Source organism: Chinchilla lanigera, unplaced genomic scaffold (assembly GCF_000276665.1).
Source record: "Chinchilla lanigera isolate Chin_1 unplaced genomic scaffold, ChiLan1.0 scaffold00008, whole genome shotgun sequence".
Classification (NCBI taxonomy): Eukaryota; Metazoa; Chordata; class Mammalia; order Rodentia; family Chinchillidae; genus Chinchilla; species Chinchilla lanigera.
Window position 1 is genome coordinate 25,299,076 of NW_004955409.1, and position 16,653 is coordinate 25,315,728.

Below are 16,653 nucleotides of genomic sequence, written 5' to 3' on the forward strand. Positions count from 1 at the left end.
GCCTGCCATGTGCTGCGCACCTTTTCCTCTGCTACTCTTTTTCTGCCTTTGAGCCAGCTCACCATGCCCTGAAACTGTGAGCCAAAATAAACCTCTCTTCCCTTAATTTATTAGGTCTCATCAATGAGAAAGAGATGAAGACAAAAACTGGTACCAGGAAAGTTGGGTCATTGGTCTGACTTTGGAAGTGGTTCATGGAAAGAGTTTGGAAAGGCTTGAAAATGCCAGCTACAGAAGCCCTAGAATGCTGTAAACCAAAGTTGGTGGGAGATTCTGGTCAGAGCTCAGATCCAAATGCTGACAGAAAGGTGGCTGGTAAAGGTCAAGCTCAAGAGGTTTCAGTGGGGACGAAGGATTTCACTGGAAGTTGAACTTCAGGCCACACGCGTTACGTTCTCGCAGAAAATCTGTCCACATTTTTCCCATGTCCTGAGATTTTGCAGGAGACTGAGATTAAGTGTAGCAGACTAATTAATCTGGCAGGGAAAACTTCAAGGCAGTCTGATGTTCACATGGTACTGCTGGCTGCTTTTAGCCAGACTGTGGTAAAAGTCAGGAGCAAATGGCAAAGCTGAATGACTGGAAAAAGTTACCAGAAGAAAAATAATGGACCCACAAAATTGGGGCAATGGAAAACACAGTTGCTGAAAAGATTATCATTAAGAAGAAACTAAGTACTTTGTATCAAGAAAATAGGATGGTTTAAAGGCATCTCAGAAATAAGCAAGACCACATCTTTCACAGGGTCAAGAGCACAAAATTGTAAAGTTTTCATTTGAAAGGAAAATCTGTGGGATCCTTACTTAAATACTGGTTTCCCAAAATTTGTTTCACAATGCTCAGCCATCCAGACACGAAGAGGCCTCTACAGCAATGGCTCAAGGGGACCCAACTACTGCTTGAGATCACAGCAGACGTTGGTATCATCCACACAGTGCTGGTTTTCAGGATGTAGAATGGAAACATTATAGGGTCATGGAAGTTTCCATACAGATTTCAGAAGAAGGCCTGGGAGGTCAGGCATTGTGCTCCAAGAGAGTAGCATATGAAGCTGTGAAAGTAAAGGCAAAAAGGCAGTGAAATCCTAGGAAATGAAAGATTCTAGGAATACAGACTGTCTGCTTAGAAAAGCCACAGGAAGTGTGCAGAACCCATCCCAAGAGAGAGGCCATGTGGGCTGCAACTGGCTACCCAAGCTCTCTGGAGCTCACATCTCAATACAATTTGCCCTGGGTGCTGGACATGGAGCTATAGGATGTCATGTTTGACCTGCTGGATTTTGGTCTTGCTTTGAGACTCCTTTGTGTCCTCCTACTCCTCCCCTTTGGAAGGGAATGTTTAACCTGTGCCACTGTATATTGGAAATATTTAAATTTCTTTTTGACCTTTTTTTTTTTTTTGAGACAGGGTCTTGCTATGTAGTTCACGCTGACCTTGAACTTACTATGTAGCCCAGGCTGGCTCCTAACTCACAACAATCCTCCTGCCTCAGCCTCTCAAGTGCTAGGATTACAGATGTGTGCCACCAGGCCTGGCCTCTTTGATTTTTCACAGAAGCTCACAGGTAATTCACCTTGAGTCTCAAATAATTTGGACTTAAGACTTTTCAGCAATGCTGAAACTGGTTAAGACTTTGGTGATTCTTAGAGATGGGCTAAGTGCATTTTGTATAATGAGATGGACATGAATCTTTCGGGGCCAAGGTTAGAATGTTATGGTTTAGATCCGAAATGTCCTCCAAATGCCTCATGTGTTCAGAGGTGGGGTAACTGGATCATATGGGCACCGTACTTGCTGATGAGTTCATAGCTGAATGTGCTGTTAGGGCTTGGTTGTAGTAGCGTCGTGAGGGTGTGACCTGGAAGGGTGTATTTCCCAAATCAGTTCTTCCCTTCTCTCTCTCTGCTCCCTGCTATGGGCTGAGCACTTTTCCATCTGCCACACCCCTCTACCATCCTATTTCTGCCTTGCAACCAGCCAGCCACAGACTGAAATTGTGAACCAAAATAAACCTTTCCTCCTTTACGTTGCAGGTATGGAGTATTGTGTCTCAGCAATGATCAAGTAACTAAAACAGGTACTAATCAAACTTTTATTCTGACAACTAGCAAAGGGCCTTTGTTCTTCCCACTTCCCTACCTCTGAGTTATCTCTGTATGAGTCAAGGGTAAAAACTAAGGAAGAAGCAGATTAAAAGCCCTGAATAATGAAGTTCAGATTTAATGACAAACTCCACAAATGCCTAGAGAGATCAAAGGATTTCAATCCTGGTTCTGCTGTTCATTGTATGTGTGACCCTTAGCAAATTACTGTACCTCTCTTAGCTTTACTTAACCCATTCGCACAATTAAGATAATTCCTATTCCATAATGTTGTTGTAAGAATTAAAATGAGAATATTAATACAAAATATGTAACGTGAAATATGAGTTCCCTTTCACACTTTATTTCTTCTTTTCAAAATGTCCTTAAATTAGCAGTATTGTCACAGTAATTATATAATTAAATAATTATTTATAACATGTTAATTATATATTAAACATAAAATATAAAGCTATAACTACACTAGAAGAAAATTTGATTAATATTTAGTATCTCTGTGGAGGGGAAAGGACTTTCAAAGCTGAAAAATAATGAAACAGAAAGATGACCAATATACCTGTCTAAGTTAAAAACATTAATTACTGGTTTTTGTTTCTGACGATTAGTAAGCCAGATATTCTGAGGTAGGAAAAACAGTCTACACTTGTACAGATATCCTGAACAAATACTATAGGATATAGCTAAGCTCTTTAGAAAATAAAGAATATCCTCAAAAAGCTAGAAATGAGCATGTTAACCTGATCCTGAAGGAGTAGCTTCCTTGAGGGAATTTTCTGGTCTCAAAGAGACACGGCTTTCAGTTGCTGCTTGGGAAAAAGAGAAAATGGGGAAATGGAACTGGATTCTCTGCATAAAGCCCTAAAAGTCTATGCCTTCAGTACAAAGGTAGACTAAAAACATCTACCTGGGGAAAATACAATGGACTCAGCCTAGTTAACAGGTGGTGATGGAGTTTCCCTGAGAATACGTCATCTCGGGTATAACATCTACATATTTGAGATTCAAATATGGACTATCTGCATCTTCCAAGAAATTCTAAGAACTAAATTAAAGGAGTCCCTGGCTAGTGGCACAGGTGATGCCTAGCTGAAACAAGCCACAGGAAAGAAAAGCAGATGCCCAGGAACTACATCCTCTGTGTAAGGCTCAGAAAGTTCCAAACAATAAATCTACTATAATCCAAAATCATGAAATGAGGAAATAAGATGAGATTTGGCAGAAAGGAAAAAATCAGAAATAGGCTCTGAAGAATTTCAGGTAACAGTTCATTGAATTAAAATATTCATTACTAGTGGATATGGAATACAGAATGATGTCTTACATATGAATGAGTTCCAGAGAAGGAAGTAAAGAAAATGAAACAGAAAAGAATCACAAAACATAATGGCATTTTTCAGAGATAGAAAAAAAGAATACTAAAATTCACATGAAACTACAAAGGACTCCAACAGCCTAAATAATCTTAAGCAAGAACAAAGCTAGAGGCATCATACTACCTGATTTTAAAATATATTACAAAGCTACATAACCAAAACAGTACTAGCATAAAGACAGACACACAGAAGAGAGCCCAGAAATAAATACACCCATTACACCCAACTGATCTTTGATAAAGGTGCCAGAGATACACACTGGAGAAAGAAGAAACTCTTCAAAAAACAGTGCTGGGAAAACCAAATATCCACATGCAAAAGATACTGCACAACACCACTCACCTGAGGCAGAGGAATGAGTCAAACACACTGAAGCAAACAAAGGAGAACAGTGGTTACTGGAGGCTGAGGGAGAGTTGCATTCAACTGTTATAGTTTTATTACACTAGATAATTACGTTCCGGAGCTCTGTTGTACAACCTCATGCCTACAGTTAATAATGCTGTATGGTACACTTTAAAAAAACTTGTGGGGCTGGGGATTTATCTCAGTGGCGCAGCGCCTGCTTGGCAAGCTTGAGGTCCTGAGTTGGATTCCAGGTACTCCCCGCAAAAACATAAACAACTTAAAAAAAAAAATAACTTGTTAAAAGGGTAGATCTCAGCTAGGTACAGTGGTACACACCTCTAGTCCCAGCTATTGGGAGGCTGAGGCAAGAAGATTCCTTGAGCTCACATGCTGCAGACTAGCCTGGGCAACACAGTAAGACTCTATCTCAAAATAAAACAAACAAAAATAAAGGGTAGATCTCACTTAAGTGCTTTCACCAAAACACAAATAATAATTCTAGGAGAGCTATGTTTCTGGATTCACAAGTATTTAGCACTACACTTTTTCATCAAAGAAATCTGAAATTGCAGATATGCATCATGATGTCTTTGGTCCAAATCTCAAATGGTGAATAACTTTACTTTTTTTTATTATTTGTGATCAAACTAGGGCTTATGCATGCCAGGAATGTGCTCTATCACTATGCTGTATCTCCAGTCTGATTTTACCATTTGAAAAAGAATGGTATGGGGACACTTTTTTTTTCTTTTAGGAAATAAAGAAAGAAAACTAACTGAAAAAGAAAGCAAGAAAGAAATACAAAGAAGTGTTAACAAATATGACATCACAGAAAATTTCACCTATTGCTCTCAGCAACTGAAAGTAGTAGACCAAAAAGATGAGTAAGGAACAATGAATTCATACTGATGTAAGTCAATAAATAAACTGAAGGGGCTGGGGATTTAGCTCAGCGGCAAAAAGCGCCTGCCTGGCAAGCGCAAGGTCGTGAGTTCGGCTCCTGGTACCAGAGAAAAAACAAAAAAAAATAAAAATAAAAAAATAAACTGAAATTTTTGTGGGGAACGAGATGTTTGCATAGTTTCAAAATAGTTCTCAAAATATTTATTTATTACAATGGGAACAAAGTAAGTTTATTTGGAGAAACCTGGAAGATACCACTTAGGTCACCAAAATTAGAACCTATCAGAAGTGTGCATTGTCTGAGAGAATTCAATAAGAAAACAGCATCTCTGCTGTAATGTTCTATAAAAGATGCAAAGCCTGACTCTAATAATGGAAAATTAGCAGACTAACTCAAAACTGAGGAATACCCTACAAAATAACAGGCCTGACATTTTCAAAAATTCAAAGATCAGGGCAAGAGGTGTAGCTCAGTGGTAGAGCACTGACCTAGCATGCACAAGTCCCTGAATTAAATTCCCTGTACCTTCCTTGTACTGGAAAAAAGAAAAAAAATCAAAGATCAGTAGTCAAGAAAGACTGAGAAATTATGCCACACTGTAGAAAACTAAATAGATATGATGACAACTAAACACAATGATAGAAACATGTAATTCTGGACCTCCTTGCTTCGAAATGTCTTACCGGAACAACTGCTAAAGCTCGAATGGCGTCTGAGGATTCAGGTCTGATGGGGCAGCAACCTAGCAATGTGCACTGCCTGGTTTTGGTAAGTGCATTGTTGTTACATAAGAGAATGTTCCTTGTTTGTTTAAAATATACATTATAGGATTCGTGGTAATGGTGCTGCATAGTTTCAACTCATTCTCAAATGGCTCACAAAATTGAGTTCTTTGTACCTTCTTGAAACTTTTCTGACTGTCAGACTATTAAAAATATTATCATTTTATTTTTATTAGTACAATGACTTCTCAGTCTTTTGGCTAAGATCAAGTGTACTTTTATTAATACAGGTTTGGAGTATATAATGATCACATTCATTGCAGGGACTTGGTACATGCACATAAAGCATCTTAATTCTTTTTACTTCCCCATCTCCTCCCCTTCCTCCCCCTTGAACAAAATATACCAAACACAGAACTAACTGCCTCAATCTTAAGCATATATCTCTATGGAAAAGAAAAATATGGAACATTCATAATTTATTTTATGAATTTTAAAATGAAATCAAAGACTGTGTAAGAATGGAAAGTTAAATCTCACTTATAAACATAGAAATGAAATCTCTATAAACAAAGTATTCATAATGTGACTCTGACAATGCAGAAGAGAAAGAATCATTCTAGGAGCCCAAGGACTGTTTAACATTAGGAAATATATTAGTAGCACAACTCACGATATTAGTATATCCAGAGCAAAAAACCCTAATTCAATAGATGCAGACAGATGACTTAATGAAATGTAACAACTATTCATGCTAGAAATTCTTAAAAAATTGTAAGAGGAAATTTCCTTAACTTGATAAAAAGTATTTTTAACCCCCTGCAAAAAAATCACACTTATTGCAAAACTGTTAGAAGATCAAGGACATGACAACAGCCCAGCATGGTGGTGCACACCTGTAATCCCAGCACTTGGGAGGCTGAGGCAGGAGGACTGCTGTGAGTTCGAGGCCAGCCTGGGCTACATAGCGAGTTCACAGACATCCTAAAACTACACAGCGTCACACAAAAAATTAAAAAATAAAAAAAGAACATGGCAATGATGAAGACCCTATCAATATCATAAAAGCAAATAAAATGATGAGAGAGGACGATCAGAATGAAAGAAACAAGCTACCATTGTTCACAAATAAAATCATCATCTATATGGAAAAATCTAAAAGAATCTGAATCAAGTTCTTAGAATTAAGAGAAGCAGAAAAGGTTGCTAGGTATAATATTAACATACAGAATTAACTTTTCTATCCAAAATACAAAAAGTAATTTTTAAAGTTAACAAAATTCACAGTAAGAATTGTAAGAAAAGTTTTTAAAATTATGAAACTAAAAGGCATAGAAAAAATAATTGTGATGTTTTTGCAGAAGTAGCCAAAAGACCACTGACTAGAAGGGGAAAAAAACTAGAAACAAGCCAGCACATACATGAACATTTGATATTCAAAGACAGAACTGCTGATTTGTTTTTTAAAAAGATGGGATATACAATAAGGTATTTACATTACCTACCCATATGCAAAAGAAAATAAAATTAGAACTATATACTACACAAAAAATTAAGGGTAGTTTAGTAATACAAAGCAAACTTCCAAATTTTAAAAGAAAATTACAATCTGGGTGTGGTGGTGCACACCTGTAAACCCAGCACTAGGGAAGGCTGAAGCAGGAGGATCATGAGGTCAAACACAGCATAGGCAACTTAGTCACTTAATGAGACCCTGTCTCAAAATAAAAATTAAATGGGCTAGGGATACAGCTCAGAATGATGGGTTTAATCCCCAGTACCACCAGAAAGAACGGGAGGAAGGGAGAGAAGTATGAAAGGAGAGGAGAGGAAAAAAAAATACATATGTTTTACCTCATATGGGAAACATTAAAAAAAAAAACGCATACCACAAAGGAAAGGTGATAAATTCAACTACATTAAAATGTAAAACTCTGTGCTTCTAGTCATCGTGAAAAGGTCCCAACACCTGAACAAAATACATGCAAAACATATAGCCAGCGAAGTTTTTATATCCAGAAAGTATAAAGAACTTCTATAAGGAAAAGATAAAAAACCCAATACAAAAGCCAAAGACATGAACAAACACTTCTTAGGGGAGAAAATCCAAGCAGCTACTTAACACCACAAAAATATTCATCCCAGTTGTTATCAAGAGAATGAAGTAACAAATGCCATCACTTTCACATCACTTTCACTTCTTATTTATCTGCTCTTAATTCTTATTTATCTGCTCTTAGCATGAGGTGCACTAAAAAGAGGGAAGAGTCATTGTAGAACTCCTCCATTTACGTCCTCAGCACACTTCTGAGCTTGTGTAAGTTTTATGAAAAGCTACTTGCAAAATTAACACTGCTTTAAAACACTATTTGAAATAAAGAGAATATACAGAAAAACACACCTATTTTTTCCACATACACAGAAAATGCTTCATATAAATAGAATGCTTATTTTACAGCAGCAGCTATAAAAATGTGCAAATAGGATGGTCAGAAATTAATTCTATATGCCAACGTTCTAACTGCACAATCAGGTAGAATTTTTAGTCCAAATTTCCATGTCATAGTAATGCTAATATTTTTAGTGGTGTCAGATGGTATAATCACCACAAATTCAAAAGTTGTAAAAACCTCTAAAATTATCTCATTTGTTTTCGGTTTCTCCTTGTATTCTATTTCCTACACAGCTCCCTGTACAACTACCCTTTTTAAAATCTGCACACAAGTGATAAGCTAAAGTACTATTTAATTTTCTTATTTACTCTTTAAATTACTACACTGATAAAAGGACTGAAGAAATGTCAGTAGCTTGAAAGGTAAGCAAAATGACAGTACCTCACAATGCTGACGAGAAGCTTGAATTTCACATTCATATTTGTTCTTTACTGATTCTAAGCAGAGCTCTCTATAGATTCCTGCAACCAAACACAATTACTCTGATTATGTTAGCAGTAAAGCATTTCATTAGCACTTCCCTACAGGAATTCTGTCCTCATCATACTTTATAGGATGAATCAATAAGAAATTGTAAGTCATTATAACTTTACCTTTAAAAAGTAAAAACAAAAGAGCTTGTTTAAAATATATATCAAAGAAGATAGAAACTAAGAATTTAAGAGCTAAAAAGAAACTACACTGCTAATTTTTGCTCTTGCTTCATTCTTTTCAAGAATACAATAGAGAATGATCAAAGTGAAAAATAAAATCCTTTTCCTATGGAAAATAATCGCTCAGGCTTCTCATAACAGAAAGACAATAAAACCTGGTTTTCATCAATCATATAAGCTCAAAGCAACAAATGAGTACTGCCTTCCCTCAAAACCACTTTTTCCCTCGCCTCCCGGTACTGGGGGTTGAACCTGGAGCTATTCTGCTACTGAGTTACAACTTTTTTGAGACTGGGTCTCACTAAATTGCCCAGGCTTGGTTCTAACTTGCAATTCTGCTTCCACTGCCTCCCAGTGCTAGGATTACAGGCCTGTGCCACCATACGCAGATAAAACCGCTATCTTAAAAACTACTGCTTATTTTCAGAGTCCAAAGGTGAAATGTATAAAATGAGGTATGGATGTATAAAATGATATAACAAAGTCTATGATGGCCCAAGTAATCCTGAGAGGCCTTTATGGAGAGAAGAGATGCAAAAGAAAGTTTACCTTAAGACAATAACACAAAACAGGCAACATGGCCACGCAAATATGCCACCTCCAAAATGGTAAGCAAAGAGCTCTAAATGTGTATACTAAACTCCATGCCGTAACTGACCCTAGAAATGTAATTTTTTCTCTTTGTATAGTAAAGGCAAGGGACAGATAGCTGAAAGTGTGCTATTAGCATGTTCACATATACTACTCTTTGCAATCAGAAAGCAAAGGCAATCATAAGAGTAGAAAAGTGAGTAATTCACTCAACCACCAAATTTCGTGATATTTCATTTTGTCTAAAAGACCACCAAAGAAAACAAGGAACTTTTACTTTTAAGGGTAAGTTAAGTTGATATGCAAAGATAGTAAGTTAATTATCATATCATCTCTACACCTAATATCAAGCACTCAAGAATACAATGTACTTTTAGGTTGGTTTTAGTACAGAAAGAACTTATTATCAACAATGACTTATTTAGCAGGTACATAAGGACCCATTATGTCCCAAAAATGGACAAAAAACCCACAACTCCATTCATTAAAGTTCACGTACTAGTTCCACTATAAAAAAAACCATAAGCACTCAAAATGATTGTTTTTTTCCTTGAGACAGTGTCTCACTATGTTGCCCTCCAGGCTGGCCTCAAACTCTCAGGCTCACACAGTCCTTCGGGCCTCAGTCGCCCAAGTAGTTGGGACTACCAGTGTGTGCCACCAGGCCAGCACCATAAATGACCTTTTAATGGCTATATCCTGCAATTATGAGGGCTAGCAGACAGCACTGAGCTTGGGTCCCAATTATAAACAGAAAACTGAAGTTTAATCACATAAACATAGTGCATCTCACCTAGTCAAAGCCACAAGTAACCAAATTTATCAAAACAAAAAAGGATTATTAAATTACCTGGTTAAAGGCTAATTCCTTATTCTACAACATCCTAATAAAATACTTTAAAAACTAATTTTTATAGATTTAAAAAGATAATCCCACTATTTGGGAAGATAAGATAGAAAAATCACTTGAGCCCAGGGTTTCAAGGCCAGCCTGGGCAACATGGTGAAACTCATCATTAAAAAAAATAAAAATAAAAATCCTTAGGACTCTTACACATGAAAACAATCAAGAACCTGATAATTTACTTCACAAGAAATTTAACGTGTAGTGGCAACAGTAACTCTTCATGAAAATATCCCTGTTTCTAACTGCTTTACCAAAAGTAAAAGTATCTTTTCAACAATGCTGTGAGCAACTTGATTTTTTCATTGTTGCTTTTAAATTCTCCCACAGCAGCAGAGAAAACAGGGCTTTAATAAGTGAGTTAACAATGAATATAAACATTTTTATAATGCAATATAAATATATAAAAATCTATCTGTAATCTCATCAACATTGAAAATATATTTTTGATCCCCTCAACAATAAACAACTTGATAAACACCTTTTAAAGCTAGAGTGTAGAGTCTACTATATGGAAAAAATATTTCACTTTCCTACCTGCTACCTTGGTACGAATTTGCATATTTTCTTGTAAGGTTGCCAGTGGTTCCAAATATTCTGGAGCTTTTCCAGCTATGACTTCTTGTAGTTTTGCATCCACCTGACTTAATCGTTCTTTATAAAGTCTTAACAAAGCAAAAAGTAAGATGTTAATTTAAAAATCTCAACAAGGGCTAACAATTTGCCATTTCTACATGTTATTTCTTAATACTATTCATATTCTAATAACCTATCAAATGGGGTTTTTTGCCTTGCTCTCAAGTGGAGATTTCAATTACGCGATTTGATTTTGTACACAAATAGGTATGTCTACAACTTTTTAAATCAGTCTTCAATGGTTAATTCACAATACAAATAATAAAATTTAAAACCACGCAGAGTATATGTCTGCAGTTGCAGGTACTTGGGAGGCTGATTCAGGAGAATTGCTTGAGCTCAAAAGACAGAGGCCAGCTTAGGCAATGTAATGAGACCTCATTTCAAAAAAAAATCAAAATCAAATTGGGCATGGTGGTACAGACCTGAAATCCCAGCACTCAAGAGACTGAGGCAGGAGGATCACAGCAAGTTCATGGTCAGCCTGGGCTACAGAGTGAGTTCAAGGCCAGCCTGAACTACATAATGAGATCCTGTTTCAAAAAAATTTTTAAACTGACAATAAAAACCAATATTAAGAAAGCTGAGGCAATAGGATCGTGAGTTGGCTGGCAGCCTGGAGTACACAGTAAGACCCTGTCTAAAAACAAAAACCAGGGGCTGGGGATTTAGCTCAGTGGCAAAGCGCCTGCCTGGCAAGCGCAAGGTCATGAGTTCGGTTCCCGGTACCGGAGAAAAACCAAAAGAAAATAAAAAATAAAAACAAAAACCAAAAAGAGAAGAAAAACCACTCACCCTTTATTATTTTGAGACAAAGTCTCACTCTCAGAGTGCTAGGATTACAGGCATGCACCACCACACCCAGCTGAGACTCTCAATTATATACTGTTATTGTTTTAACTGAGGAACAATAAATTAATTCTAAGAGAAAAGATAATTTAAATACTGACATTAAAAGAAACAAGGTGATCATTCCGAACAGATGAAACATGACAAGTTGTCAAAATAAATATTTCCCTGGCTTCTCTCCACCTTTCCGGAAAAGGAGTTAGTACAATATCCAGTCTACTTACTTTAAAAAAAAAAAAAACAAAGAAGTAAAATGACAAATATAAACCAATGACTTTAGAATCTGTTCATCTCAACTATGAATGAAGGAGCTGTCACAAAATGAGTTACTCAACAGATGAAAAAAAAAAGAAAAATGAGGCAAAGGGGTCCCTGTGGCCCCCATTTCTGAGTCCTCTTCCAAATACTTTAATTTGTTAGCCATCACAGTATAGCAAGTTGGTCTGATTATCAAAGACTGAGTTTGTGAGAAAACTCAGTGCTATGTTTGGCAATAATCCTAATGGATAAAACTAACTCTTTTTAACAGAAAAATGTTCACACTGTCATTCTTTATGAAAGATCCTTCTAATCCTGGTTTTGTGGCATCTTAAGGATGTCCTTGAAAAATTCCAAGCAGATTCACAGTTGAAGATCACCTTGTAATGGTTTTTCCATTTATTACTTTTATCACATACGGTGTACTACGTCAGCAGCACGGCACACAGTCACCTCAAGAAACTACTGGGGAGGAAGCCACTGAGTGCGCTGCTCTCAGGATAACTAGCTACTGGCTTCTGAAAATGTTCTGGAACCTCACCTTCATGTTAAATTATGTGCCTTCTCTCTTAAAAATATAAACCAATACAATGGGATAAGTGATCAAGATTAATTATCTATAATTATCTGTTATCTATAACTAGATAATTAACCAAGATTAATTATCTGTAATTGATCATTATAATTAGCATAAGAAATGTATACAATGATTCCTAAGGGGCAAGTTTGAGTGTTAATGCAATAAATATTCTTCTATTGTTTTTGTTTTTGTGGTCCTTTGGCAGCAACCACAACACTGTTTATAGAATTAACTGCCAAAACAATACACTATCATCTCTGGGTTAAATTTTTCTACAATTTAAGACATAATGATAAACCAATGTATGAAGTCAGAAAAGTGTAACGTAATAATTATAACAACTTTAGAAAAAGCAAATTGTGACACAAAGGTAACTATACCTGAAGAACACTTGTGGACCAGCATCTTGAGTGAAGAGGACCTATGAAATGATATTACTCTATGAACTAACCTTTAAAAGAATAGATTCCTCAAAATTTCCACAGCCTTGGGATTCAAGTATAAATTCAACAAAGGCAAGAATCATGAGTCCTTCAGCAGCAACCACAATGTTATTCAGATGCTCAATTGATGTTTGCTGGATGTTGAACACTAAAGTGAGTGGCAAACCTGGATGCGACAGATGCCTCTATCTGTTAAGGAAGGCAAAGAACTCACCTTCCACCACTACACAAACTGCAGATGCTGAGTGTTGTGCATTATGTAGGGAAGCGCTATTGTGCCCTGTGGTTCTAGAACAGAAGCAGGATATTTATATTATTGTTATTATTGTATTTCCCAAACTTCTTTTAAAGGAGATCTGAGACAGCTTACAGAGATACAGAGAATCTCTGTGAGGATAAAAATGGCAAACAAGGCAATTAGAGCATGAAGAAAAATTACAATTATGAACCTGGTATAAAGAATTAATGTTTTCCTGAAACATATTTCTGGAAACCAATTGCTTAAGAAAGGACCTTGAAGATGCTGGTCATTATCTACTTTTAACACTCTTAGGGAAGAATAACGCTGGTGGGGGAACTACCCAGAGACCACTGTAAGCCATGGGAGAGCAAAAGTCAAGGCACTGCCTGCCCCAAGATGAACCTAATTCCACCCTAATGACTGAGTAGCTGCAAAGTTTTTCTATGTAACATATTATACTGGAACTTACAGTAATCTTCATTTCTCCAATAAGCCAAAATATACTTTAAAAGCTCAATAGGTGCAACTTAATTGCATGAGAATCACTCATTCATAGGTTGCTTGTAGTAAAATACAAAAACACAAATTTGATTCCCGTTTTCCAGAATGATCCCGGATGAACCCTCTATGTTCCCCAAATAACAGATTCTTTGGGGATCTAAACTAATTTTAACTTAAAATTAGTAATACAAACCTTTAGAATAAGAAAATTATACCATCGTTTTCAAGGCCAAAATTTTAAACTTTGCATTATTTTAGATTATTTATATTAATTTGTTGAACTAGCATGGAACAATATTTATATATGTACCTCTAATACCACTTAAACTTAAGAGAAGAAATGATATAAATCATTGAATTAATATGGTAAACAAACTGTTCTAGGGCTAGGGATGTGGCTCAGTGGTAGAGTTCTTGCCTTGCACTCCCAAGGCCCTGAGTTCAATCCCCAGCACCACAAAAAAAAAAAAAGAGAGAAAGGAAGCAGTTTAATAAAGTATAAGAACATGGAAAAAAAAAAAAACTATTCTATTTTAGTCCTTTTGTTTTCCTTTTTGAGACAAGGTTTCACTACGCAGCTCAAACTGGCCTTAAACTCACTTTGTAGCCCAAGCTGGCCTCCAACTTGCAACCACCTTCCTGTCTCAGCCTCCCAAGTGCTGGAATTACAGCAGTGTGCCACCACTTCTGGTTTTATCTACTTTACTATTTAGTCTATTTTAGTATAACTCCAGATATGTTAAATAGGTCTTTACCTCTTATTTTTGGCCCTTTTAGGGAAGTACAGGAAAAAGAATAAGCAGGAAAATTATGACAAATTCATAAACTGAACAGCCAGCTTCTGAATAAAGTAAGGTGTCCATATTCTCAGAAGTTCCCTTCTTGCATTTACAATTCCTAGTCTATAGCCATGCCCATGTCCACGCCAGCAAGTCCCAAAGTGCAAGCTCTCCTTTCCTTTAACTTGCATTTGTGTCTTTTCTATCTACTTTGGTTCTCTCAAATCACAGGGGCCCCTTCTTGTGTTACCAATCTCACTTAAGAGTTCTGGCATGGGGGTGGGGGAACCGGGATCTAATGAGCACCCACCATATGCCACAGCAAAGGCCCCAGAATTTGACATACTGTTCCTCACTCCTCATAGAGGGTAATAAGAATGTTACTATCACCTTAAGACGGCCAAGAAAGCCTGGATTCAGAGCTTTTGTTTATTCTACACATTTCCTTCGAAGTAATGGGCTTTGGTAGCAGGAATATAATAACAATAGCAGTAGGCGGCAAAAGGTCCGTTTAGCACTATGTGCCACGGGAATCAACCTCTCTGAGCTTCAGTTCTCCCATACGTAAAATGGAGAGAAGACTATCTTCCAACTTTACACAGTTGTTGCAAGAAGCAAACAAAATAATGCATGTGAAACACGTACTGTACAGACTACCCAACGTAGGCATCAACATAATCACATTAGTAGGCATAGTATTTTTGAAAAATACAGCAATATGAAAAACATTTTAATCACCCAACATCTACACAGAACTCTTATACTCTGGCTCACTGCCCAAAACAGCTGCCTCAAAACTCTCTGCTTAGTTAATGAGGTCTTTGGCAGGTAAACGATATTGGAGCCTCTTTGAGATCAATAAGTTCCACGAAATACAAAAGGAAAAACAGTTCACACAGTGTCACTGCTCTTGTGCTTGTATTCATGTGACCCAAGTGGGGGGGGGGGGTTTATAATCACCTTCTAAAGTTACTACTTACTGATCTTTGAGATCCGTAAACTGTTTTTCAAGATTGGACATTTCATCTAAACACTCCATCCTTCTTCTTTCACAGTCTTCATCATCCATTTCTATTAATAAAAAGGCAAGTATCAAGGACAAAATTAATTTTATGTTTCAACTATATCTGAGCTTAACTCAAATAGGAAACAAAACTGTAATACGAAGTTAAATGTGCAAGGTCTATACGAAGCTTTAAGAGCAGGCACTGTAGCTCACATACATAATCGTAATACTTGAAAGACTGAGGCAAGAGGATCACAAGTTAAGGAGTCTCACCTGGGCAACTTAGCAAGATCCTGTCTCAAAATAAAAAATAAATTTTTAAAAAGAACTAGGCTATAATCCCAACACTTGGGAGGCTGAGGCAGGAGGATCTCTGTGAGTTTGAGGCCAGTAAAACCTGGTCTCAAAAAGATTAAGAAAAAAAAAAAGACTAGAGATACAGCTCAGCACAAAGGCTCTGGGTTTAATCCCTAGTACCACAGAAGGGAGTGGAAGACAGTTATCCAAAATAATTTCCACTGGAGAATTAAACTAAAATATAGCTGAGAGTTAAAACTACAATATGACAGTGCTTTCTAGGCCTTCTTAGATTAGTAAACTCATGCCAAAGGACCAACTATAAGCGATGACTACAAAGTAATTAATCCACTTTTGGTCTGTTTTCCACCAATTCACCAGAACTTAGCACCAAAAATGATAGTGTCCTTAAAAAGTTATTATTGCTCAAAAACATTTTGAGTTCTTCTTCTAGAACTTCTACCATGGCTGATTTGCTAGGCATACAAACAAGAAACTCATCTCATTATGTTTACCTCAGGGTTTCCTGGACTGCCCCTCATGCTGTCATTGTTCCCTCTTCCCAGTCAGAAAGAAAAAGGTAAAGGAGAAAAACAGACTTTTAAGGAGAGTGTCTCTTAAATTACCAGATCTGTCCTACATTCTACATCTTCTATTTTTACATCACATCTATGCAACATATCAAAATAACCAAAGCACAGACTGATCTGCATTTTGGTCTTCATTAAATAAAAGCCAAACAAAGGAAAAGATGTTTACCAAGTGTATGATTCTTTTTAATTCTCTGAAACAGATTTAAAATAATTCAGGGTTTTAATTGTCTAGTATGTGGCTATTTAAAACTTGATCCCTTGAGATGACTCACTTCCCATGTTCTGTACAGATGTTTCTCCATAGCTTTAAGATATGCCCAGAACCAAGGCTTGAGAAGAAAACTCAAAGTTTAGCATGCAAAATATATGTAAAATAGAAATGATTTTACAGGGCCTAGGATATAGCTCAGTGGCACAAGC

At 36.7% G+C, this 16,653-nt stretch overlaps 1 protein-coding gene across 1 annotated transcript in view; it reads right to left on the bottom strand.

The window, feature by feature from the left end:
* Positions 1 to 16,653, bottom strand: part of Brms1l (breast cancer metastasis-suppressor 1-like) — a 33,246-nt gene that overhangs the window by 12,764 nt on the left and 3,829 nt on the right. The window contains exons 2-4 of the mRNA XM_005376913.2: positions 15,318 to 15,408; positions 10,588 to 10,715; positions 8,284 to 8,363 (exon numbers count right to left, since the gene is read on the bottom strand). Coding sequence (XP_005376970.1) covers positions 8,284 to 8,363; positions 10,588 to 10,715; positions 15,318 to 15,408 — 299 coding nt within the window. The remainder of the gene's footprint in view (positions 1 to 8,283; positions 8,364 to 10,587; positions 10,716 to 15,317; positions 15,409 to 16,653) is intronic.